The sequence below is a fragment of the Tauraco erythrolophus genome, chromosome 4, assembly GCF_009769465.1.
Source record: "Tauraco erythrolophus isolate bTauEry1 chromosome 4, bTauEry1.pri, whole genome shotgun sequence".
In the NCBI taxonomy this organism is placed as follows: domain Eukaryota; kingdom Metazoa; phylum Chordata; class Aves; order Musophagiformes; family Musophagidae; genus Tauraco; species Tauraco erythrolophus.
In genome coordinates, this window is record NC_141468.1 from 26,931,314 (window position 1) to 26,958,067 (window position 26,754).

At 40.4% G+C, this 26,754-nt stretch overlaps 1 protein-coding gene across 1 annotated transcript in view; it reads right to left on the reverse strand.

Moving 5' to 3' along the window:
- Positions 1-8,772: 8,772 nt before the first annotated feature.
- PTPRZ1 (protein tyrosine phosphatase receptor type Z1) overlaps positions 8,773-26,754 on the reverse strand; it is a 104,341-nt gene continuing 86,359 nt past the window's right edge. Inside the window, exons 16-31 of the mRNA XM_086609909.1 lie at positions 26,590-26,610; positions 26,320-26,416; positions 24,893-24,975; positions 24,011-24,145; positions 22,302-22,436; positions 21,111-21,274; positions 20,314-20,397; positions 18,694-18,829; positions 17,551-17,697; positions 15,323-15,416; positions 14,952-15,025; positions 12,598-12,726; positions 10,958-11,104; positions 10,525-10,667; positions 9,749-9,884; positions 8,773-8,913 (exon numbers count right to left, since the gene is read on the reverse strand). Coding sequence (XP_086466035.1) covers positions 8,773-8,913; positions 9,749-9,884; positions 10,525-10,667; positions 10,958-11,104; positions 12,598-12,726; positions 14,952-15,025; positions 15,323-15,416; positions 17,551-17,697; positions 18,694-18,829; positions 20,314-20,397; positions 21,111-21,274; positions 22,302-22,436; positions 24,011-24,145; positions 24,893-24,975; positions 26,320-26,416; positions 26,590-26,610 — 1,866 coding nt within the window. The remainder of the gene's footprint in view (positions 8,914-9,748; positions 9,885-10,524; positions 10,668-10,957; positions 11,105-12,597; positions 12,727-14,951; positions 15,026-15,322; positions 15,417-17,550; positions 17,698-18,693; positions 18,830-20,313; positions 20,398-21,110; positions 21,275-22,301; positions 22,437-24,010; positions 24,146-24,892; positions 24,976-26,319; positions 26,417-26,589; positions 26,611-26,754) is intronic.

Sequence of the window (26,754 nt, forward strand, 5' to 3'; positions counted from 1 at the left end):
GCAGTGGATTGAATCCGGTTTTGGCTTTGTTTGGTTCCCCCCCCGCCTTTAAGAATCTCAATGTGGACCAGCTGAAGGCAGGACCTGCCATCTCGCACACAAATGATGCCTTCCACAAAACCGTTTGCCTGACTGGTGTAGAAACTGTAGATTCCCAGATGCGTGAATTGTGGTATTTTCTCTTAAAACTGTTATGCTTTCATGTACGTGTTTCAGCATCGATCAGATCTTTCATTATATATCCTTAAAATTATCTCAGGAGGGTTTTCTTTTTGATTAATACAGTTTATCTTCTAAGTGTATTGGGTTATTGTTGAGAAAATTTAAGCTGAAAGAAAAATCTATTAGTGGATTCTTTCATGGTGGAAAAGTTTGCTTAATTATTTTCATTCATTAAGTTTGATTGTTCATGTGGTAAAAATAATTTATCAGAATAACAGAGACAAAAGTGATACTTAAATTTTAAGTCTTGTCATCCCTTTCCCTTTAACAGTATTTGTGACTGTTTTCACGATAATATGCAAGAAATAGTTTAGAGATTCTGCACTACTAGCAAATGAGATCCTGTTAAATCTTGAAAATGTTCAGTCGTTAAATATTTGAAACCTAAATCTTAATATTTTTTAAATCCCTTTCTTATGAATGTAAACTTAAATTAATTGGAGGAGGGAGGTAGTTTAAAGCAAGCCTCCCCCCATACCCTTTCCCGCTGCAGAGTGAAAGCTGGCTGCAGTATGCTGAAATGCCTGCTGTTAGGTGTTGCCTTGTGCTGTGAAGAGAGCACATTGGCATTTATCTCTGCAGCTAGGAAGGGGATTCTGAAATACAGCACAGCTCATGTGCTTAGAAGTCGCACCAAATGGCGTGTTTACTCTTTCCACTTACTCTGTGCCTTGTCCAGGTTAAGTGCTGTTACAAAGGGAATAGGCTGTGTAGTATAAGCAGCTTTGAAATGCAGTAGGCTTTGAGGTTTAAATCACTACTTTTTGAGTTAGCCCCTGTCCTTTTGCTGCCATGCTTTTGCAATGTTCGTTTGGGAGCCTATCCATACAGCTCTGTTCAGTGTCACTTCAGACCGGTGGGAGTTTGCCAGTGTACCAGCTCGTTTGATGCTAAGTGCTGTGCTGCACAGGCGTGCCAGCCTGCCTCTAGCCATAGTTTAGCTGTATCAGCCCAGAACTGAACTTTAGCCGGAGTGCACCTTCTGTCTGACAAAACAGCTGTTGCCTCCTTCCAGTTCAGGGCTGCTTCTGTGGCTTTTGCTCAGGGATTTCTACACCACCTTGCAATGCAAGCATGGCTTAGACTTCCACCAGTTAGGCCTGTGAGATGCAATGCTGTGGGCAGATCGTTTGCACTGGTACCTGTGCAACTGTCTGGAGCTCCCCTTTTCTAAAGCGGAATACCGATGCTGGAAACTGCTCTCAGCCTTGCTCACAAGTGCACTTTGCTGATAAACGCACAGCCTTTTACCTCCTGAGAAGCATAGTGCTATTATCACGGTCCTGAGGGGCGGGAATTCCAGGTGTTGCTCTGCCCGGTAGGAAAAGCAGCCATAACAGTAGCTGAAGTTTTGATTTCCAAGTCTTGCACTATACTCAGGATTTGGATTTTCTTTGTGCATACATAATGAAGTAGCAACTGCAACAGAGAGTGAAAGGAGCCAAAGGGAGAAGGAAGACTGAAGGGCAGATTATTATTGTCAAAGAGGAGGGCTTTTTATACTGAACCACTGAATGCTTTTGTACTGTCAAGTTTGGATTCTGTTACAGTGCCATGCACGTTCTGAGTATCAGATGAAATCCTGGCTCCACTAAGTTGTTTCCCTTCCCACTGACCTTACAGGCTGTTGGTCTGTCGGATGGCTGGTATGTGCATCCGGGGTAATGATGGAGCCTGCAATGAATGTGCTGCTCTCTGCTGCCTCCTCCTTCCCTCTGTAGATTAAAGGTCTACAACTAAGGGTTAAAATGAGGATTGTATCTGCTGGTCCTTCTGGTCCAGCGCCTGGTGAGATCAGGATTTCACTTAAGAATTCTCTGTTCCCCCCTTTACCCCACAAATACACAGCCGTGGGGTTGTGACCCTGCATATATGCATGCACCTTGCTTGCTTTTCTGCCCAGGAAATGCAGTATGCAAAGAAAAGTTTTTACAAGTATGTAATCTCTTTGGAGCACTAAAAGAATGAGCACTACAAAGTGTTTTCTTCAAGAAACACTGTTACTGTTTTTGAAACATTTTGTATCAGAATATATTTCTGTTTCCCAGTGCAATGCTGCTTTTCATTTTCTGAGTTTAGACTGAAATGAATTTATTGCTCAGCTTTTGTATGAAGATTTGACTTCTCAGTTCTCTTCGCATATTACTGGAAAGACAATTGTATCTTATACAAAGGATTGCTTGAAAAATAAATCTAAAAACCTGTGTTTTGTTGTGATGTGATCTTTACAGTCTAATGAGATGTATATGAATGGGATTTGGTTTTTTACGTAGACGATTATATTGAAAGGGTGTCTATGCATGGACTTCGTGGTACATGAAATACCTTTCCATACTTCTTGCTAGACTCACAAGAGAAGAGCCTTCAAGAATTGCTTAAACATCTACATCTAACACCATATATATATATTTATATACATAGATATATCTATCTATGTCTACATCTAGACATCATCTTAATCTTAAGACATGCCATTTTTTTAGCACGTTTTGTGCTGAGGCACAAGGACAACTACTTCAGTGGAAAGCTACAGAACAGTAGATGTATAACATCTCCCTATGCCCCAGGAAGAAATGAAAGCTTGGTGTTTCACTGCCGATCTCAGCTCGAGGGCCTTGCTCGGCTAAATACATGGTTTGAAAGGGATGAAACAAAGCTGTTTGTTCACATCAGGCTGCAAGGAACAGATTGTTTGTCACTACGTGGCTCTTATTTTTTCATTTTGGAGTTTATTCTAGTGCCAGCTCTCCATGACAGATAAGATCCCTGTTTCTTTCCGAGATGGACGTGCTTAAGCCTTGTTACACTCACACTCCCTTCCTTGCTTCAGTGTTTCATGCTCTTTGCTCGGGATGTTCCTATAGTTGAGAATTACATCCCTTTCGGGGTCTGGAGCACAAAAGTGTGACTGCCAGGCAAAGGGCATGGGCTGGTAGCACAATAGCTGTTTAAGTGGAAAAAAGTCTGGGGTAAAGTGATTGTGATTAGGCTGGAAAATTAATGAGGAAGGGGAGAAAAAAGAAATTTAGCTTTGAGTGTCCAGCAGAATTTGTCAAGGCAAATCAGACCATCTCAAATCCACAGTGACTAATTCCAGGGTCACAAGATGTGACTTTGCTAAAACAAGGGAATGAGTTCAGTAAGCCAGAAGTTTTGTGGTTTAGTGGGTTTTGTTTGGTTGGTTTGTGTTTTTTTTTCCCCCCTACTTCTCTTGGTTCTAAAAAGAAAAGAATGCAATTGGAAACAGAGGGGAATCAGGAGAAATGTGGCCACGTGTCCTGAGAGACTTCCCTTCCCTTTTGTCCCTTTGAAAGAAAAGTCCCTAATCACCAAAGCACAAACCTGTGGGACAGAAATGGATGGTCAGGTCTTAGCCCTGCTGCAGGGAAGTAGGGAAAACCAAGACTGTAACCCAGGATGCCTCACGCTCACGGTAGGAGCTGGGTCTCTGTTTTTAACCCAGGAAGAGAACACACTCCTCTCCTCCCCAGCCCTGATTTGCTCATGCTTCAGAATGATTAGAGAAATTAATTTAACTTTGCTAAACTCATCTTGAAGTAAGCATTTACCACCGAAAATGTCAACCCTTCTGAAAGAACGCGTTATCCTGGGATATTGCAAGAAACTGTTCCAGGTAAAGCATCGTGATAACACACTAACTAGTTGAGTCAACTGGTTTTCAAAGTCCATTCTAAGGTCTTTAACTAATACGCTGTTGTACTGATAGCTATGAGTTTCTGACTTCTATTCATCATTTACTGCTGACTTTTTTAAAGCTTTTCTGCAGGTATTAAATCACAACATCACAATCACTAAAAAGTCAGTGATGTTAGTAAATTACTTAGGTTTTCTTTTTTTTTTTTTAACTCTCTACTCACCTATTATTTCTTAGGAGGAAGCTCACTTAAGTTTTCACTGGAATGTGTGACTTAGAGCTTTGTAAAAAAGAATAAAACTTAAACTGACGTTGTTTATTAACATCCTACTTCTTGCAGGAGATACATAACATCTTTTCCACACTTGACCCAGTTTGAAAAGGCACGCTATATGTCTTTTGAGTCTGTAGCTTGGATTACAAGAAAAAAATTAATTAGAATATGGCCTTTGTCTGAGAGAGGAACTGACACGCATTTATTAAAATCTGTAATCCATCACGGTTGAAGATTATAGAAGATTTTTTTTTTTTATGATTCTTATTTTATTCTAGATCAGAACCAATATGTGTGAGTAAAGAGATTATCCTAAGCACTTATGTTTTAAATAACTTGTCAGCATGCTAAGATGATGAATGTGATTACAAACATCTCTGGAAGAAACCTTGAACGACAGCTGATTCCTTGGATTATCATTTTAAAATGTCTGCAAAACAGTTTAGGTTGGAAGGAACAGTTATATCAAGATGGGATTTTAGAAAGAAGGATTCCTCTTCCACTTTTGGACCATAGAGGCTTGAAAAACATAGTAGAATTAAATGGCCTAAAAAAGACTTTGTGCATACAACTATATGCAACTGCAAATCCATTAACAGAAGAGATCAAAATAAAAAGCACAAAGTTATATGAGGCTACAAGTGAGTTTCCCTGATGAAAAGGCTGGGGAAGTGGCACACGAGCATTACAGTTCCTTATGTTGTGTACTAATATGGTGAAGTGCACAAGTAAATGGTAAGAGGGCTGGAGCACCTCTGCTATGAAGACAGGCTGAGAGAGTTGGGGCTGTTCAGCCTGGAGAAGAGAAGGCTCCAGGGTGATCTTATAGCAGCTTTCCAGTACCTAAATGGGGCCTACAGGAAAGCTGGAGAGGGACTTTTTACAAGGGCATGTAGTGGTAGGACAAGGGGCAATGGCTTTAAACTGAAAGAGGGGAGATTTAGATTGGATATACGGAAGAAATTTTTTACTCAGAGGGTGGTGAGGCACTGGAACAGGTTGCCCAGAGAAGTTGTGGATGCCCCATCCCTGGAAATGTTCAAGGCCAGGTTAGACGAGGCTTTGGGCAACCTGGTGTAGTGGAGGATTTCTCTGCCCATGGCAGGGGGGTTGGAACTAGATGATCTTTAAGGTCCCTTCCAACTCTAACTATTCTATGATTCTAAGAAGATTAAGGAATATGGTTTGGAAATGGCCATAAGATCACAATTAACCTCTCTCGTACGGGCACCACTAGAGATCAAGAAAGGAAAAATTGTGTCTATGTTTTCAGAACATGCGTGGTGAATTATATAATACAGCTGTCCTATAGATGTGCAAGTGGCAGGTGTCAGTCAACCTGAGTGCTTTAAAGGAAGGAGAAAGGAAACCCCAGGCCACCTGGAAAAAGAAGTTATCTTGCTCAAAGAGGCAAGCACCAGTATCTGCTGGCATGTGGCTGGCACCCCCGGCCTGAGGCTGAGCTACCTGCACAGATCCTGAGAAACTGCTGGGCACCAGAGCAGAAACCGCTGAGGAGAGCAAGAGTGTGCAGCTGACAGATGTTACAGAGAGTGCCGTGAAGTCTGGCTCGTGGGTGGTTAATGGGGAGTTATGCCAGGGAAGGCCGAACTCTGGTGGAGATCTTTTGGGAAGAAAAGCTTGCAAGGCTGGCAGCACCAAGGTTACTGTGTTGATAACAACATGTACAGCTGAGATGATCTAGGTGGCAGTATCAGAGGTTTCACATTTGGGTATGTATGTAACAAAACTGGGGTCCATGGAGAAAAGGTGATGAGGTAATCAGGTTGTTTATCTGCAAAGCAACAAGGAGAGCAGGGTGGAGAAATCAAGGGATCAAGGTGGATGGGGAAAGAGTAAGCAAGGGAAAATGGAGAGAAGAGGGGTAAAGGGGCTGTGCACATGTAAGCAGGCTGCTGGGCAGTGCTCTTGCCTGTCTGTGCCCTGTGCCTGATCCCTGCCTTCTGTCCTGCCTTCTTTTTAAATCATAGAATTGTAGAACGGTTTGGGTTGGAAGGGACATCAAAGATCATCTAGTTCCAACCCCCTGCCATAGGCAGAGATACCTTCCACTACACCAGGTTACCCAAAGCCTCATCCAACCTTGCCTTTAACGCTTCCAGGGATGGGGCATCCATAGTTTCTCTGGGCAAGGCAACCTGTTCCACAGTCTCACCACCTTCACAGTGAAGAATTTCTTTCTTACATCTAATCTAAATCTACCCTCTTTCAGTTTAAAGTCATTGCCTCTTGTCCTATCACTGTAGTGCCCTTGTAGAAAGTCCCTCTTCAGCTTTCTTGTAGGCCCTCTTTAGGTACTGGAATACTGCTGTAAGGCAACCTTGGACCTATTCCTATTTTCTGTGTGATGAATCCTGTTACTATCACTCTTTCTGATGTGCATGTGTGTGTGTATCTCCCTGTATGGTCCCTGGCTGAACCTGCAAAGGGGAATTGGGTTGAGACAGGAGAATCATCCTGCATTCGGCTCTGGTGGATGGGGAAGGGGAAACCCCCAGGAGCCAAGCCCAATGGATTCAGCCCCTCCATAACCTCTGGGACTGCATTGCTGTGGTTATACAGAGAAGTGGTCAAGTGTAAATGAGAATTCAAGTGCATTAACATGTTAATACAGTTTTACAACACAAAATATACATCACTTTGTTCTGATTATTTTGTCTATACATTTATTTTTTTAAAAAAAAACCCAGGACAAGAGCAGGAAAAAGTCTGTTTTACTGCTAGCTATTCTGCTATTCTGTCTCCTGGTCTAGCATCTTCATACTCATTTCATGTATCAACAGTACAAGGATTTTTTTTAAAAAGTTTCCTCTGTTTAGATTCCTTTAAACCTAAATTTGTTTTGGGTTTGTTGCAGCTCCACCCATCCTCCATCCCACACTGCTGAAGGGGTCTAGATCTATCTGCTGACACACTCAGATCCCTCACACACCTTTGCCTCAGGACGTGAGTCGACCAAAATCTCCAAGTCCACATCAAGTCCATCTTCTCCCATCCTTAGTTTTCATCTAAACCACTGTCCAGTAGTTTCTGCAGCGTTCTAGTCCAGAACTGTATCTCTGCTCTCAATGTTTCTTCTTAGCAAGTGAACGTACCTAAGTGAGAGAACAGTTACTCTCATAGACTGTGTTAGTTTTAAGCAAAGACCTGTTCTGCTCCAGGTTCCTCCACCGTCCTCAGTGCTGCAACCTTCAGTACCATCAGTATATTCTCTTGCCAGTTCAGGAGGTTACAGAAAATAATTGAGAGGCCAAGTTGAGAGGCCAAGTTGAGACATTTTACTTCTGTTCTTGCAGAGATTACTTGCTTTATTGCTTCCCAGAGTTTGGCTTTTGCTTTGCCAAAGGAGGCAGCAAAGAGCTCAGCAGCTGAACGAATGATCTGAAGCAAAGCCAGCATGGAGAAGTCTTTCCAGAGGGCAATTAAGGCAATTTGGAGGCCTGGGATGGCCCACTAGCCGATGGGTGACCAGACTGGGGGAGGCTAAATCAGGAGCTAACACGGACACTATGGGTACAGGTGGAAGTGGAGCAGACATCAAATAATAATACATAAAGTTTTCTAAAACTGTTTTCTGAACTCACTGATGCTGCAGGAAGAGCAGCTGTCTCCAGGTCAGCCTTGAGTGCTTATTTTTCTAAGTACAAGCTCTCTCATATGACAGTGAAGACTGTTTACTGTATGTGGTAGACCACTAAGCACAGACTGGTATATTTATATTTATTTTTTCAATGCCATAGGTAAAAACAATTTAACAATGCCAATTACAGGTGTTATTCTCATAAAAACTTCTCATTTCAAAACAAATGATTTCTATTTCCCACAAAAAGTTAAAATCACATGCAGCTATAGGAAGGTTAATTGCTTAAGATGCACAATTATGTATCAGAAGACTTTGTTAAAATAAAAACATACCGGACTACATTTTAACAAGGCAATTACACATAACTAGAAAACTGACTCTGTAGTAAAATATAAAAATCTACAATTATAAATATAAATTTGGTCCATGGAGTCACTACAGAAGTAGCAGTATTTACAGTAAGTATCAGGTTACTATTCTAAATGTCTAACCGAAGTCTTAAAATGTTGAATGTTATGGAGAACAGTATTCTATTTACAGTCTACTATATTAAAAGTTATATTTCTAGCAAATGTAAATTGTTATAAATACGGCAAATAAATCCAATACTAAAACCATGACGTGTTTGTTTGTAATTGAGAATCCCCTAACATCTATAAATATGATAATTTTAAGTTAAAAGTAAAGCCAAAAACTAATACTGAAAAAACATACCACAATTCAATTCTTAGAAACACTGTAAAAGTCAATCAAGTTAGTCCAGACGTAACAACGTATTACAAGAAATCTTTCAAGAAAAGGCACACATTGTTAATGATAAAAGTTCCTCAGTAAAGTCATGTGTAACAGAAATGACTGTTTGTTTGAGCAACGGTTGGGATCTGATTACATACATATAGAGTGACTGGATAGATTTCCCTCCCCCCTCCCCAAAGTATAAAACTGAAAATATTAATGGTAAACTCCAGGTGTGACTGGTGTGATGCAGGTATGTGTGTGTTTTATTTGATGTGTTAATTAAACTAAAGATTCTAAACTTTCAGCCACATTTCCGTCGGGTAAAGCTGAGCCATTACTGTCCATAGATGCTGAAGGGTTTTCTTCTTGCCTTGTGCTGACAAGGCTGAGAATAGCTTTGTACAGAAACTGGTACTGTTCCTGGAGAGGAAAAGGGATATAGTCAGTATGTTGTCAGAAATAATAACACGAAATTATCTTGTAACACTGTTACTCAAAATTAATTAACAGCTGACGTGTCAGTCTGTTAATGTACACTGCTCCACAATTTCCTGTGTTACTTAGCAGCTTTATTACTTTTCTGACTAATGGTTCCCCCTGTACACAATGTAAAGTGCAACACTAAAGAACACAGTCAGGTAGGGAGAAAACCACATTTTAAAAGAAATTTTATGTGCTAAATCCTATCCTTGTTAAAGTCACTTGCAAATTTCCCATTAATTGAATGGGGTCAGGATTAGGGCTACTATTTGTCTGTTGGCTTTTTTTTTCCTTTGAATATGTTCTCATTTTTTGCCCTCTGAATTCTGTCCAGGTGGATCATTTTTGTTGTTGTTGCTGTTGGCAACCGCACAGTGACAATGCTGTCAAATGACCATTCAACAGATTGTGAAAGATCAAAGTCCACCCTGAAATGGAAACCTAGGGTAACTACTTCAGGGTCTACTGAGTAAAAATTTATTCCTGCTGAATTAAAACCTTCATTTACATGACATAGTGCAGATTTTAAGGTTATGGTGGCAGCTCTGCACATTTTGAATATCACCACTTGATAACCACATAACAGGTTTTCGTGGGAAATACTTTGTTTTGGAAAAAGCAGCAGGTCCACTACATCACCTCTGGAAGACAGTTTTGATTAACTCATGCAGAAACTAAGATGCCAAACGTTCAGTAATGTCGCCCTAAGATCTAAACATGCTAATAATACCACGTACAGGAAAAAAAATATGCACACATTTTTCTTATTACTTACAATGTCTGTAAAGACTCCAGGCCTCATCAAATTTATCATCTTTGCTACTTGGTAAACATCCACTGAGTTCTCATTTTCCAGTTGATGCATCAGTGTTGTTAATGCACAGAAAGTGCCTGCTGTCACCCCTCCATGCCTTTGTAAAGTGAAAAAAAACCCAAACAACAAAACACACACACACACACACAAAAGGCTCTAGAAACTGGATCAAGTTTCTCCAGCTAGAGAAAATACAAAATACAGGGTAAACTGACAAGATGAATTATCTGTCATGTTATCTTTACACTTTCTGAAATAGGCCTGCCCAGGAGTGCCTGAACACAACCTTACAGAACCTGGCTACAACTTCTGGAGAGTCTTAAAAGCCAGTCTGTGAGTTACTTCCCTACAATCCTCTGCTAACTAAATCCTGAAGGCCTCAGGTCCTTCAGCATTTCAACATTTCAGCATTTTTGGCCATTATTAAAAAGCTGGAGAAGGGTATATAAATAGTCTTCCTTCTTTCACTAATAGGCAATGAAGCCCTGATTGGTTTCCTCTCCAGTACCCTACTCCACAATCATCCGGAGTATCGAAATGATAGAACTGAAAAGAGAACATGGAAGAAGTATGATACAATAAAAATGTTTCTCTTGTTGATACAGCTGAAACAGAAGAGGCAGCACTATTGTTAGGTGCAGGCTTTGTGCCTCATTCCAGCCCCTTTCACTCTAAACGAGATGTCGAGATAGTTCTACAGAAAAGCATCGAAACAAACTGAAAGCTGCAGTTCTTACTCGTCATGTACAATCATGGGTCCATCGCGGTTGGAAGTTTCCTCTTTGATGATGCTGATCAGTTCAAAAGTTTTACTAATGGGACTATCAGGATTTGGCCATTTTGGACACTGAAAATGCCTCACTTCAAGTACATAGTCATCCTAAAAGAGTGAAAAAAAATTAACAAATTTGGTAAAAGAGTGTCTGTCTTTATTCTTATCCTTCACCCTCTTCTAGTCCAGCTCCTGCCTCCAGATGCAGAATCCCACCGCTGTGGAGGTTGGACTATCCTATTCCCAATGTCAACACATTACCTATAGAGGTTACTCCCTTCCTGGGTGTTTCAAGGCCATAGAATTTTATCACTCCTTTACCATAGAAAAATGTAACAAAATGTAGGCATTACTTTTAACAAATCAAGTCCTGAGTTACATGTTTATGACAGTGTTACCTGTGTAGCTTCTAAAATAAAGTCTTGGATTATGAGCTTCTCCTCATTAGACAGACACTTGTGTTCTTCAGCAATCATAGTAACTTTGAAACTCTCACAGTTTATAGGCTCATCTTTGTTTGGCCAGTACACAAATTCGTCTTCAGCCTCCAGGAAAAAATAAGAAGCCATAAAAGTAAGTAATGTTGAGCTCTTCAAACAAAACTTAATCCAACATAATAAATAATGTCACATATTTAATCAAGGCAGCCAGCTAGATTTAAATTGACAAATCATAATTTGAATGGGATTAAAAACATGACAAGTGATTGTTTTCAGACAACTCTGTAGTGATCCTGACCAGAAGAGCACTGTACCCTGTGGAGATAGTGACCCACATAACAGTCAACATGGGCTTTGCTGTGCTGTGCCACGCATCCAGCCTGGCCTTCAGGCTGTGTAGTGCTGCCCATAGCCCATGGTGACAAGATAAATGTAGCTGATGGATCATAACAGAGGAGCCTGCAGGCAAGTCCCACTCTGTACTGACGATTACACCACCTGCGTGGCCTTGAGATTACCTAAAGCGCAGGAAGAAGTTCTCATGAGAAGATTCTTTCTGTCTGACAGCAGAAATTATGATCAGAGTTGTTTTCTTTTAAGAAAATCCTATAATAGGTTTAACAACCAAAATGGGGGTAACCCTTCCATCGACAAGAGCTGCATGGCGTGATGTACCTTGATCAGAGATCTGTTCAATACTGCACAACTTGGGATTCCCAGCATCTGAAGAGATGTAAGATTATCTATACCACCCTCTCCTTCATAGTGTTAGTTCTAATAAACAGCATTTTAAATGATACTTTACAGAGCCTGAGTGCCTTTCTTACAGGGATCATAATGAACCAGCACCTCTTGGCAAAACAACCTCTCTTATTACAAAGGCTAACTTAAAAATTCATCTGTTTTACAGGAAGTGTAACATTCATAAAACATTTGATAAGAATTAAAAAAACAAATATTATCTTGGTTGTACATGTTTTTCCAGTCAGGCAAGACTCTCCAAAGCATTTGCATGGCTTTCCTCCAAATTAATTACAAAGTATGATGCCCTCTCACACTTCAAGATTTCTCTAAATACCAACCTAAAAGCTCTCAGATATTCCTGCATTTCTAGTAACTGAAAACATGCTCATTTGTTATTAAGTTACACATACAAGGTGAACACATGAGTTTCCTTTACTGTTTAGAGTCAGATAACCCCTTCCTAAAAATTTGTTTGTAACTTTAGGAGATAGGCAAGAGAAACAACTTCATATTTCTCTTCTTACCTAATAATGGCTGAAGAAGCCATATTACAACTAAAGTAAAAGTTCTGGAGTGAAAACTATCCTTATGTAACAGTTACTTCTGCTATCTAGCAATTTTTATAAATTATACAGGAATGATTCAATACCTTCTCATGCCAGTTGCAATCAGCCCAGACAAGGATCTCCAGATTTCTACTAGATGATCTGGGCATTTTACCCTCAGTACAGTACTATTAATTTTTGATTGCTTTTTGCAAAATCCAAGATATTGTCTCATGTCCTGCATATTTCAAAATGGCAATACTAATAAAATTCATACATAAACCCATAACAACTAGCCGTGAAACTTACCATATTCTGGCTATCAGGAAGCATGACTATTAGCTGGGCATTATGGTCCCATATCATTCTCCAGAAATCCTTGATAGTGTGTAGTAAGGGATGCTGGGTAATAATGAATTCATTACTTTGATAATAACCCTGCAAAACAAAATCAACAGACTCAGAATTGATGCCCAATTATTAACATTCAAAGGTAGCTTCTAGCAGACAGAACCAGAAGCCTAGAAAATAAATTGCAGACTTGCGCCTCTTTTAGCTTCCTGCAAATACTCGAATATATAACTTCCATTGCAGGATTTTCCAGATGAAAAGATGTCATGGTTTGATGTGGAGGGGGGGGTGGTTCTGGTGGCAGGAGAGGGATTTTGCTCCCTGCGACCTCCCCGGTTTTGGATCCGGGTTAGGCTTAGTTCTGGCCACCGGATCAGACTGCCATCCCCCTCGGGGTTGAGCCAATAGGGCGCCTCTGCGAATTGCCCTATTTAAGTCAGGACAAGGGAACCGGAAAAGGTGCTTCGCCCAGGATCGACCAGAGAAGGGAGGAGGGCACTGCCCCCGCTCCCTGGCTCCCGGCCGGGCGGCTGCCTGCGTCGGGCCGGCGCCGCCCACGGAGAATGGCGGCGGCGGAGCCAGCTGGGGAACTCGGGGGCACCCCACTCCCAGGGTGCCCACTGGGCTGAGTTCACCTGGAGAGGACTGAGACCTGAGAGAAACAGCTGCATCGACAGCAGGTCAGTGAGGATGGAGCGGGAGGAGGTGTGCCGGAGCCGAGTTTCCCCTGCGGCTGATGGTGAGATAGCAGGCGGCCCCCCTGCAACCAGGACGGCCTCGGTGGAGCAGCAACCCACTCGCAGCCCGTGGGGAGAAGATGCCTGAGCCCGAGGATGGTCGTGTTGGGGGCACGGCAAGGCAGAGAGGCATCTGGAGTCTTCGTGACGACCCACGCCGGAGCGAGTGGCTACAGCTCCCTAAGTACCCGAGACTGTGGTAAAGCCCACACCGGAGCAATCTGTGGGGAAGGATTGTTTCCAGTGGGCTGGACTCACGCTGGAGAAATTTGTGGATTTTTCCTCGTGGGTAGGGGATCCATTGGAGCAGGGGAAAAGGGTGTAAGGACTCCTTCTCCTTTAAGAAAGAAGCAGCAGTAACAGCACGGAATGAACTGACCTGCACTCCCCCAGTCCCTGCCCCCTGTGCTGCTGGGGGGAGGAGGTAGAGCCGGGAGGAAAAGGAAGGTGGGGGGGGGGAAGGTGTCGGTTTTAAGATCTGGTTTTGTTTCTTTCTGTCCTCTCAAGTAATCGGTTTTTATTTCCCTTTGTCCTTCTAAGTAATCATTAATAAACTGTTTTGCTTTGAGAAAAGCGCTGCCTGTTTTGCCCAGGACCATGGTTGGTGGGTGCTCCCTCTGTTCTTGCCTCAACCCTCAGTCCTTTTGTTTTTTTTTTCTCTCCTCTCTACTTTATTGGAGAAGGAGAGACTGTGTGAGTTTTAGTTGCTGGATCAGCCTAAAACCACGACAAAAGAATAAAATAAATTACACTGAAATAATTTTTAAAAATCGACTTAATTTTTTTTAAAAAAATTGATCAATAAAAAAAAGACAAAATAAAAAAGTGGAGACTTGAACAGCCAACTCAGAATGAAAATACATTAACTCACAAACACACATGCTAATTGTTCTACACTAGCCAGACTTCCAGAGGAGCTGGCAACCTGAAACAAATAAAAGAATACTTGAAAGATCTGCAAAAATCCCAAGTGGTCTCTTGATTTGTACAGATGTCCCAGAGCAACTTCTCACCACAACAGAGACTTCCTTTGCACTAATGCACCTGATGAAGGATCATACACACACAGAACTGCAGGGAGCTTTCCCATCTCTTTCCTAAATATCCAGGAAGCCTTTACTCCTCCCTCTCAGCTAATGAAAGGGAAAAGAGTTGAAGAAAACCCAGGGAACAAAAAGATAATAGAAAGCCGATGAGCTAAGGCACCTTGGGCTATGCCAGTTGCAAAAGCTCAGTAAGAAGAGCACGTAGGAAGGCAAACCACAGTGCAGGCATTAAAAACTAACTGGTTAGTTAACACTTCTATATTTCCATAGGTGGCGTTTAGCTTTACTCGTTTTTAAAACTATGATTGGATTTCTGATTCTATAGATTGTCAAAATGCAGTGCACTCAACCAAACTTAAAACCAGTAATAATACTTCTTGGGGGAAGTAACTCCTTCAGGCAGAGTGAATAATGGAAGAAAAGAGCTTTCAAAATCACGATTGTGCCACCCGAAAGTGGACGCATGGCAGCTCTGAGCACAGCTATACAATGGGACACTGTTTTTCACCAATACAATTAACTGACTTACCATAATATAGGAAGCATTGATGTAGTCTGTCCCTTCACCAGACAGTGATGAGATACCCACTCTAGATCTTTCCACTGTAAAGAATTAAAGTCATGAACTAGTATGTATATTGCAAAGACTCATATCAATTATCTCACATATCTCATAGTAATGATAACAATAAGCTCCATCAATGAGGGCAACAAAGCGTTATCCACCCATCTATTTTGTTTTCCTATATGTAGTACTTGAATCATTTCTTCACTAAAAGTACTTTACAGAACACTGCTCCACACCAATGCAGATGTCTTCAGTTCTTGCTGAGAGAAAAGGTTTGACACACACAGTCATAAACATTTTGCCACCAGAGAATCTGATTTGAACATGCTTACCAGGAATGATGGATGAAGTTCGGTTCTTTTCTCTGTTACACTGTTTGAGTGCAGTTGAATAATCGCACTGCTGTGTGGTAGACTGGCTCAGTAACTGAAACAATGAAGTTAAAAAAAATCAACTCACCGTACAAAAGCTGTTTCTTCATTAACTGCATTAAACAGACGAATGCACATATTGCAGGTCAGCTGTCTTTCTTAACTTTGGGTATCTAGTTATCTGGCTAAACTACTTAGCAAGTCACCAGAATCTTTTCACTGTTTTATCAATTCAAATGATTCTTGAGCGCCAGGTCCTTAAGAATGTCTGAAGGAAATGCCACTTTGTTATTCCATATCCATTCCTGCAGTGCTTGTTGTCACCCTGGTAACACTTCCATTTTGCCTGAACAGCTGCTTATTTAACTTAAATTAGTTTTGGAAAACACTAAATGTGTGTGCAGAAAAATCCGAATTGTTATACAGACAGTATAGCTCGTGATGTGAAGGAGATAGCTTTAGATATTTGCAGTTATGAGCTTCCTGATTTTCTCTCCAAATCTGTGAGAAGAAAACAGAACTGACCCAGGGAGTCTCATTGACTTAATTATTTCAACTAATACAATTCAAACTGACAAGAGTATGATAAGGAACAAGTGTGTGTATACATATATATATCTCTACACATTTTTACAAGATAATGGTGTATAGATACTGCTTAGATATAAAATAAATTTGGAAAGCAAGTTTTTCCCAGCTTTTAGGTGTTTTTTTTGATTGCTAGTAAAAACAACCAGATTAATCAGAATGTTCAAAATAATTCAAGAGACTTTTCTGTGATGTTTTGGGCTGGGCATGTGTAGTTTTCAGAAGCTGCCTGCTTGGGAAAAAAAGACAGCAAACAAGGGAAGTTCCATCAAAATGAATTAGACTACACTTTTTTTCATCTGAAATAGTTCTTCAGTAAAGCAAGTTCTCGCATTTTTGTTATTCTTCTAACTTCTAATAATTTTAGCTCACAAAGGAAAATGAGATCAAATGGGACATGTGTCTCTTGATAATATTTAAGCTCTTGAAACTAGAGCTCTATACAGCTTCTGCAATTTGCACTGCACTCGCTGTGTTTATATATATTTACACACTCTGTACACATTGTGTGTTTTATTCTTTCATCCGTGTAGGAAAGGTAGGATCCTTATTTCTCCAAGCACATCACAGCAGAGATAAGAGTCTCTACTTTTCTGCAGGAAAAAACAGTGCACCACTGTTGGAACGTTCAAGCCAGGATAGCAGCAAACTGTGAAATTCTTTGGTACGTTACTCCTATTCTGTTGTTCTGTATTCTTCATTAACTTAAAGAAATACTAGTTACTGTGCCCACGTGACCAAAACATTTCAGAAAATAAATATATTTATATTTTTCATAGCCTTATTATCTACTGACATTATCTATGGACTTATCTGCTTAAGTTGTTTTACTTATGATCCAATAGCTAATTGTAGAAAGAATACACGCTATCCCACGCAGTCCTCCTTAGAATTAGAATCCTTAGAGAGAACAGTTCTAACAAATAATTTCCTGTTAAATTAGGGAGGGCAAAGTCTGTTTTGGAAGACACTTAAGCGTGATTTACTTCTGTGAATTCAAATTCATTTGCAAAGGTAGGATTTTCTGTGTTTCCTCTAGAAGTGACCCAGTGCATTCTCCCCATGAATCAGTGAGCTGCTTCCCTCACAGGTCCTGGGCTGTTACCCGGCTGGGTCTGCTCTTTCTCTGGGTGACTCAAAGTCCTGTGCATGTACATACTGATCTCCACGTCTACAAGCACCGAAGTGTTCACTTATTGCCTGCTGAGGTGAAGTCTGCCTTTTAGCCACTGCTGTACACTGAGGGGGATATGTTGATCGACTAACGTAGCTCATGTAATTTTTGCCAGAGTGACATCTTTCCAAACAGTTGTTTTACCTTCGGGATGTTTGTGCAAAGGCATGTAGCTAGCTCTTCCAAAAATCCACTTATCAACATATATCCCATCTCTTGTTTTTAAGAAAAAACCCCCTTGTTTAAGAGTATGTAAGTAATTCTTTTGTCCCAACTGACTGCATGCATTTGTTAAATTGCTCTGAACTTAGGCTCAGCAGTTATATTATGGATAGAGAAAACCATTTTAAGTTGTGTTAAGATACCTACTTTTAAGTCATTGAAGCTTGCAAGCAAGCTTTTTGTGTTACTGTTTCAGAGAGCTCACCTTGAATTGTTTCTCCAGTCTCGTCTTTCCTGTTGGTCCAGGTATCAAGAGAGCATTAACATAGGCATGAATGTGAGTCTCCAGAACTTCTGTTTCTTTACTGAGTATCGCTTCGACCAATGCATCGTGAATGAAGATGTATTGCTCCTAGGAAAATAAAACCAAACATCTGAGGTCTACTTATTTTCAGATTCCCCTGGACACCTCTGGCTAAGCTGCCACTTCTGATGTGGTTAGTATTTCTTCATAGTGTGCTGCTGTAGGGGAGTTTTTCAAAAGTGATCCTCTGCAGTGAAAGCTGTCTCTCCGCTGTGACAGTACACATTTACAAGCAAAATTGAACTACACATGCAATGTATATACGATATTATACCAAATCCCCACCACTGGTGGTATCTCATGTTCACAGAACACAGTTAAAAATGCAAGCATAGCCTTGAGTCAAATTTTCAAGTCAAGCTTGCTATGTGACCCTCTCTGTCTTTATTGTAATAAAGCGATCACTCCCAGTTCCTACTGCTATCCTTTATTTTCTCTCTCACATCCTTTGGAACAAGTGTCCATGCTGTTGTTGATTACCTTTTTTTTTATTGAGAGGCACTGGGGAATCTAACCTGTTCTTGAAGCCTGAAATAGACTTTCAAATGCCCTGCTGTTGTCCTCATTGTTTTCTTCTGGTCTTTCACTATTTAATATATAACCTTCAGTTTAAAGCAGCTATACATAATCTTCTGTCTGAAACAGCATTTTTTCCTACTTTTTATTGCCTGATATCAACTGTTTGACCAGGTTCAGTGAAGATCTGAATACTTGACAACAATGTTTCCTAAAAAAAACTATGACAAAAACGCGTGCCCTGCCAAGAAAGTGCTGCTGAGGGAAGCATGATTTATACAGACCTTCTCTCTTTTGTGTCCTTCCTGATAAACAGACAAGAGCCCACAGTCAGATAATTTCTAGTGCATTGCTCTAAGCAAGCCTAGCAGGACGTTTCTATAAAAACAGGGAAGCAAAGGGGAAAGTCCAGTTTGGTAACTGGTTGCCAGTCTGTCTGGTGGTGCCAAAAAGAAGACTGTATAATCTCTCCTCTTACAAACAGAAATAGTCTGTAACAGTCTCTCACTGTATATATTTCAGTCTTACCTCAGTCTGTACCAAGTAGTTCCTTTGGGTACGTATGTGTTTTAAGAATCCAAACACGTTGACTGTCCCTTCATGCTGAATTTGCTGCAGCATGCTGTCTAACACTATGTATGTGCCTGTTCTTCCAACACCAGCACTACAAAACAAAAAAACAGTCTTGAGCCAGAAGTAAAACAACAACAAAAAGAACTGTTTCTTATGCATAGCTTTTTCAACAAACTGGTGTGTAGGGAAGATTTTCCTCTACAAATGGTTTTATTATACGACATACTTTGCTAAAACTTCAAGGCTAGTAATGAAGAAAAATCTTTTGAACTCATCTTTTTCTTTGTGCAAGAATCAATCTAAAGATAATTTTCTCAAATGGTTTTTAACGTATCAACAGAAATAGAACTAAGGGGTTTCCTGCAGGTCTGCAATTTTCAGGCTTCTGATATTCCTTTGGATACTTTGTCAAGTATGCCTAGAAAGAGTGGCATATGTCAGCATTTGGGCACAGTTAATGTGCCCGAGTTCTTCCATGTTGAAATACACATCACTTCAAAAGGAAATCTGCATTATGCCACCAATTACAGATACAGGAAATTTCAAAGATATCAGACTGAGGAAAACCCCAGGAAGCGGCAGAGATGCTGAAGGCACATCTGTAAAAGAAAAAGCTTAGTACTCTCCAGATAACGGCTAAGAGGGCAAGCAATGCATTTAGCATAAAAATGTCTGTATTTTAAAATTAAAAAAACTTAATCCTTCATAAAATACCTGAGTAGGGAGTACAAAGTCAAGAGGTCATTTTTTAATCTAGTCTTATATGGGAACTAGTCAGTTGTAATTCCCCTCTAAGTTATGTGAAAACGTTATGTGCATCGGTACATGTAACTTGACAGCAACACTAGGCTGAGTCTGCACGGTCCCTTACGGGCAGATCCAAGCTCAGTCTGTATATGCTAATTCAGTCATCTCGTTTCTTCCACAGAGGTGGCATAAAGCATGGGTAGTTGTGAGCTCATATTGCTGAAATAAACTGTCTAAATAAATGTGATATAAAATTGAAAGGTCCAGGGTATCAATAACAACATTAGACATAAAAAGGTATAAAGATTACCAGACATCATCTGTATTTGTTATGAAAGACAAAACATGAAAAGTACCAAAATATAAAAATAGCTAAAAAAAGTGTCACGAAGTTCCTCATATGTGTCCTCCACATAGCCTGTAAAGATAAATAAAAGTTAGATTTCTAACATGAGATGATTCCTTTGAAATTCCATAGTGCATGGGGACAGGTGAACTAGAAGCTGCATAAAACTGCATACAGGCAGAGGTAAGTTATACTTATGACCCAATGGAGAGGTCTGACTGAAGCCACGCAACTTACCACTGTTCACTTTTTAAAAACTCAATTTAATTGACTTATAATGTATTGCTCATCTCTCAGCCTGCTGGCATAGATCTCGGACTTGGTATTTTGGGGAAACTCTTATTTTGGACAGGCAGGATGTAGATAGCAGAACAACCAAAATGTGGAATTTTCATTTTCCAAGCTAAAAACAGATTTCAGTCAGATTAGATCATCCCAGAAATAAAATATCTTCATTTGCAGCATTTGTGAGGTGACTTTACCTGTTGGCTTCCTCAGAGTCAGCTCCAGAAGGACAGAATTCATGAGGAGGTTCTCTTTCCAAATGTTCCATCAAAGGTGAGGTACTACAGTGGAAAACCAGAACCTGCTTATATATTTTACAATAACCCGGTCCTTCACGGGCATTGTGAAGTCATTCCAGGCCCTACAAGCCCTTTTTAACCAGTTTTCCCTGAGCTGCCCAGCTTTAGTGAGCACTGACAGAACACCTGCCTGCACGCTGCGGCACATGCAGACCTCAAACCGTTCCCCAGAATGCTCCTCCATTGCAATTGACTGCTAGAGCGCAGAGTAAAGTTAAAAACAGCAGAGTTGTAGTTCAGCCAGGAATAGAGTGAGTCTTCTTTTGTGGACAGAGCTCCTCTTAGGATTACAGAGTATCCCTGCACCAAAGAAAGCATGAGCCAAAACCATCCTAATGATATATTTGCAGAAACGAAACAATTACTGCTATATATGTATCTGGTAAGCTCATAGCAATCAAGAGAGTAGTAGAGAAATGTGCAAAAAAGGAAAAAGAAGAGCATTTTTGCAAAAAAAAAGAACATAGGGCAGAGCAGCAGCATCTTTTTTTACTGCCATTATGGAGATTTATAGAAGCGGCACGGACAGTTGATTAGTTGGCCTTACCAAGGATAGAAATATCAGTTAAGAAATTAATCTTATTCTGCCAGGAATTGTTAAATGTGAGAGTGAAATTTTGCTTAACCCACCACTGAAAAATTCTTTTTTCTGCAAAACAAAAGCGGAGTGAACCTTATGGCGGTAAAAACCACACCTGCAATGAACCACAACGGGCCCGACGGCGTGGCGCTTGGCATGCGATGCCTTCCGCACGAAGGTGAGCACGGGCAGCGTATATTCTGGAACACCCATGTCAGGCCACTGGGTATAATGGTACTGAGTTACTATACGTCCACTAGACCGCCCTTTCTGGGAACCCTGCAACAGAAAAACAATTCCATATGTAAGCAACACACATCTGAAAGGCAGCTCTTCATAATCTTTTTATGTACCTGACAGTTCTTGCATTAGTACTGTCCCTATTCAGTTGACGGCATGCCACCTAGCTCTGAATACTCCAGCTTCCAAAGAGAAGAAGAAGGGATAGTGCTGCTGTGCCATGAGCTTGCCCACTGACTGGAAAAATGTCCTGGCACTGTCCCTTAGAAAGCCATAGAGAAAGGTTAAGAGCACTGGAGGGACAACAAATCACAGCTGCTCTTAAGAGTCACCAGCTATTTCTGCCACCTGCTCCTCTGCTGGGTAGACAGAAAGAGTAGGATTCATCTCACTCAGCTTTAGTGATCTACAAGAGAAGCAGCCTTGTGTAGGCTGCTTTTCTAAGCTCCCTCCCTCAATGGCAACTCAGAGGCAGGGATACCTTCAGAGAGCAGGTCATCTAATTCAAAGACTGGTTCCTAAAATAGTCAGAATGGAGTACTTGAGAATAAGTGCTGCCCGTTATGCATTAATAGTACAGGGAGGCTGAGAGACTAGATGTCTAACATTTAGGTGGCTGAAATAAATTAAGCTTTCAGAATCCCCCTCAAAGTAGCCAATGTCACACTGTTGAGCTGAGAGCATGCTGGTTCTGATCACAATAAAACGAGGTGTGGATTCACCTGTCTTTAAAAAGGAAATCCTATCGTATTTTCTACTAGCTGCTCTCCTTCTGAAAATGTCTCCTCCTGCTCCTCAGGCAGGCAAAGTCCACATCAGCTCTCCAAAGTGATCACTGTTTTTTCCCTGATGGTCCTACATCACACCAGTACTATAGGCCAGTGTCTTCTCAGTTTGTTGATCTTATCAAATTAACTGAAGTTGACAAGCACCTCGGCTGGCTGAGACCAACAGGATTCAGCTTTACGTATACAACAGAGAAGAGCCACTGACTGCCTTAAAAAATATTCTGAGCAACTTTTAACACTCTCTTTTGCCCAAACTATGTTTTCAGGATGTCACAAACCTTTTTGATCTTGGTGTTTCTAAGAGTAAAATTCCTCACAGTGTAATAGGCAAGTACATGAACACTCTTCTGAGTAACCAAGAAGTTCCCATATTCTTCACTACCTTCGGCAGGCCAGTACTGGTCACATTTTCGCTGTCAGAAAGCAAACAAAAAAATAGAGAAAAAGAGAAAGAAGACAAAATGTCAAACTAGCAAGCTGAAATGTCCCAATTTAAGAGCACAGTCAACCATAGAAAGATACAGAGACTCTCAATATACCAGTTCATAATAGACATGATCTTCAGCGCAGGAGAACAAATGATGTGTATTTATTTTGTGCTGTAAGGACAGATGGCTGTGCAAAGATCCTCTTTATTTGGAATACTCAAAGAAAGAGAGGTTTAAATCATACTATCAGAACTACAGCACACTAATGCTGTGGAACTTGCCATTCTGTAGGCACTTTAAAATCTAAAGAAAACAACATATAGTCTATAGGAATAATAGGAATGATGGTGGGATAATCTGGCATGTTTTTTTCTTTGGTGTTTCATGGCAATATACTTGCACTCTTCTTCCTTTGCAGCTTTCACATGCTAACAATTTGTGGGTAACAGTTTTAATCTTCAGCAAGAAGCTGCAGGTTTTAATCATATAAGCATCTCTTCCTCTGAATCACTTTGTAAGGAAATGAATAGCAGTAATGGTTCCCATGTTTCAGTGACATGCCACTTAAAATTCGGAATACTTACCACCTTTTCCAAAATTAACCACAACTGGGATCAAGGTGCACACCAATATATATTTATACATTCATTCAGTCAGTAGAGTCATATGTGGCTTTTGGGTGATTCATAGCATGGGTAGAGTATACTTATATCTGATCAGTGAGGGTAAAAGTGAGCTTGTGTGTGGCGAGAATATACAATAGAGAGCTGTGATGTCCAGCCTGTTGGCTGAGCAACATTATAGCCTTCTCTAGGAGAACTTACAAATGAAGTGACACTCCCAGTGCAGCCCTTGTCTGCGTTTGCTGCGTCCGTACCATCCGATAGATGCTTAACTGGTCACATGACAAGACCTACAAGCATTTTAGACATTGCTGCCGGTGTGTGGCAAGTGTGATGCAATGTCTCCTCATGTGACCCCAGGGTACATGCATACTCCCACCACACACCCAGAGAAACACACGTCCTGTGATAAGGTTTGACCTCATTTTGTCTCACTGGACAAACATGCGTCTAGTCATGTAGTAGGAAAGGAACTGTAGGTCCCAAGGGATGTTAACAGAGAGTAGCCAGTGAACATCCAGAACAATTCACCCGAACTGTGGCATTCTCCTTTCCAGGGTCTAAGGCAGCCCTGAGAGAGAGAATGACGAAGGGCAGATTGCTACCAGAATGTGGCACAAGACCCACAGTCTGGCTACTCCTAAATATATACAAAAAGTCTTTTTTTCAGCATAAGACAATTTTTTTTTGTAGTCAGAACATGGTATTCCCAAGACTTCAGCTGTTGACAATGGAGTTTAAATGTTTTTTTTAGTTTCATACTACAAATCCTCTACTTTATACTTCTATAGCCAATCCTAGTACAAGCAACTACTATAAACTGTTGCTTTTTGCTCAATAAATGCCTAAACCAGGTTTTTAAAAGAGCGAAAGGAGTCTTCTAGAGGTAGATCTATCAACATCAGAGAAATAAATAATAGACAAAGGTACTCATACCCTTCCTTTCTCAACGAGATTAGTTATCATCACAATAACTTCTACGTTATGTTCCCATATCATTCTCCAGAAATCTTCTGCTGTTGATTTTAGAGGCCCTTGAGCTGCAATGTAGGCTTTTGGCTTGTTGTAGCCCTAAATTGAAATACAACAAATGACACTTCTCAAATCACAGTCAGCGAGCAAAAGGAGATTGGGAGGAACACATGACATTTCATATATCTATTTTTAAAGACTCTCAAAAGCTTTTTAAGTACTTTTGAATTTGTACCTATCCAAATCGCAGAAACCCTGCGGTACCAGACGACATGAACGCACTCTTATGTCAATGTTTATCATTCCAACAAATAGGATATATGTTTAAATGTGTGTGTTCCAGCAGAATGTTGAGATGATAGTCTTATGAGACATCTGTTATGATAGTGGTTTAAAAAATGAATGAAGATTATTCATATGTAAATTACTGGGTAATCAAAATTGAATAAATGGTACCTTGGTGAGGCTCTCAGCCAAATGGCATCTTCTTCTCATGAGATTATCTCAAACAGAAGAATTAACCACTTACCAAAAATGTATAAAAGAACAAACAATCAGATGCAAAATGCTTCTGGAATGACTCAGCTGTGACAGAACATTTTCTTGTTTCATAAAGCTCTTATCTAAGCTGCAGCTGCTGCAATATCAAGATGGATTCAAGAAAGAATTGGAGTTTTACCTGTGCTTTAACTTTCTAGGCTTAACTTAGATAATTAAGGTTTTCGTAACAAAATCTGTAACATTGTGCTAATTTTTTTTTAATTAAGTCTATTCACGTCCATACATCAGTATTTACAGAAAAGGCTGACAGATGAATAGGTTTGTAGGTAGAAAAAAGGCACTTACATCAACGTAGTTGGCATTAATGTAATCAGTCACTTTTCCATCCTTTTCTGCAAGCTGTGCTAATTTAACCCTAGTATGATCATCTGTAGTAAGACAAGGGAGAAAATAAGCACAGTTTTCTGCAACAATTGCATTCTTTCTATAAGAAATCTTTTTAAAAAATACTGATATGGATTTTTACAATACCTAAGACTAATACAGTGAAAATCGCATATGAAACATCCAAGGATTCAAGGGATTCAGAATTTGGTTGTCTGAACAGCTGAGGGTCATTTTCCCCTGCAGCCTCCAGCTTCTGCTGCAAGTCCTATGTCATGTCTGCCAAGCCTGCACGGTGTCCTGGCTACCTTGGGATGTCTCAAACAACAGTAGGCACAGGTGTTTTGGCACAGTCGTTCCAAGTTAAGAAGAGTGGAGCCTGGAAAGTGACAGGACCTTGGAGAAGCTGGTCAGCTGAAGAGCTTCAGCAGTGCCTACTGTAGGGTGAGCCGAAGCTTTCTGTAGCCTGCATTGATTATATGGACTAGAGCCTTGACTCAGATGCACAGGGCAATTCTTGCTACTTGAGCTGCCCTGAGCTGCTTGTGCACTGCCCTTTGATAACAAAACCCCCGGGTTGGCATCTTTTGTATGCTCAGGTACAAAGTGGCAGAGGAAAATCCCTGACTTTCCTTCCCTCTAGAGGGATCTTCAGCCAGGTGGAATGGGATTTCTTGCTGCTGGTTTACATCGTCTTCTGGCAGATTGGCTGATTCTGTCTCTTTTTCTATTAAGCTCTAGTGATGCTGAATGCTGAACGTATATTTAATTTAGAGCTTCTTGTTATCACAACAAAGTTGCAATACTACAGAGAGTTAAGAAAAATATATTAAGCCACCGAAATGATCAAGAGCCCAGAAGCAATAGCTTCAAAGAGAGATTAACAAAATTGAATAGATGTGTTTTAGAAAAGAAAAATCTGGGATAGTGAAGAAGGGCAATGCAATGGAAAAACATGTGTCCTGACTAATGAAGCTGATCTATTACATCGTGGCAGAGCACAATACAACACAAAGCCAGTACATTTACATTTATATATGACAGCGAATATATCCAGGGATTGTGAAGCTCCTAGAGAGGATAAATCATCATTATTACAGATCAAAGATAGATTAATTTTGACAATCAAAACACAGCTTCTCTGGCTTTATAATGGCATTATAATGAAATCTCCCAACTCCCTTTGGGTCATCACAGAAGACACAAACATGTCTTGCTAACACATGCTCATCAAAGCAGCAGAATGCCAGAGGACTAACTTGAAGAGACATGAAATCTCATGCTACTCCTCTCCAAGCATTTTGCTGAACAGTAGCCAGGGATTTCAGTGCAGAGGTATTTTTTTTCCCTCTAATTTAAACAGAACATCAAGTGATGCATTTACTTACAAGCAACGATGTTTATGTATCGATTCTTATTCTTGTTGTCCGGGTGATTAGAGCTGTCTGATGTAATACCTAGATCTACAGTACAGCTCTGGATTTCCTGGAAGAAAAAAAAAAAGTACATCATACTTTAGTAAGTATTAAGAGACACAAAATGTCTTAAAATACAGTAAGTCAGCACGAAAAGAACCACAACCTTATAACCAATTATCTATGATATTTTACAACTACTTCATTGCTAAAAAAAAAAAATGCAGCGAAATAATTCCTTACCTGATAAAACTCTTTCAGTGTCTAATGAGGGAATGAATGCAAAAAAAGTAAAAAAAATCAAATTCCACAGCACAGAACAAATGGATAAAAGCGTTTATATAAATTACAGTTACTATATGGAAAACAGTTATGGTCATGCAATATATATCTCCATAATAACAACAA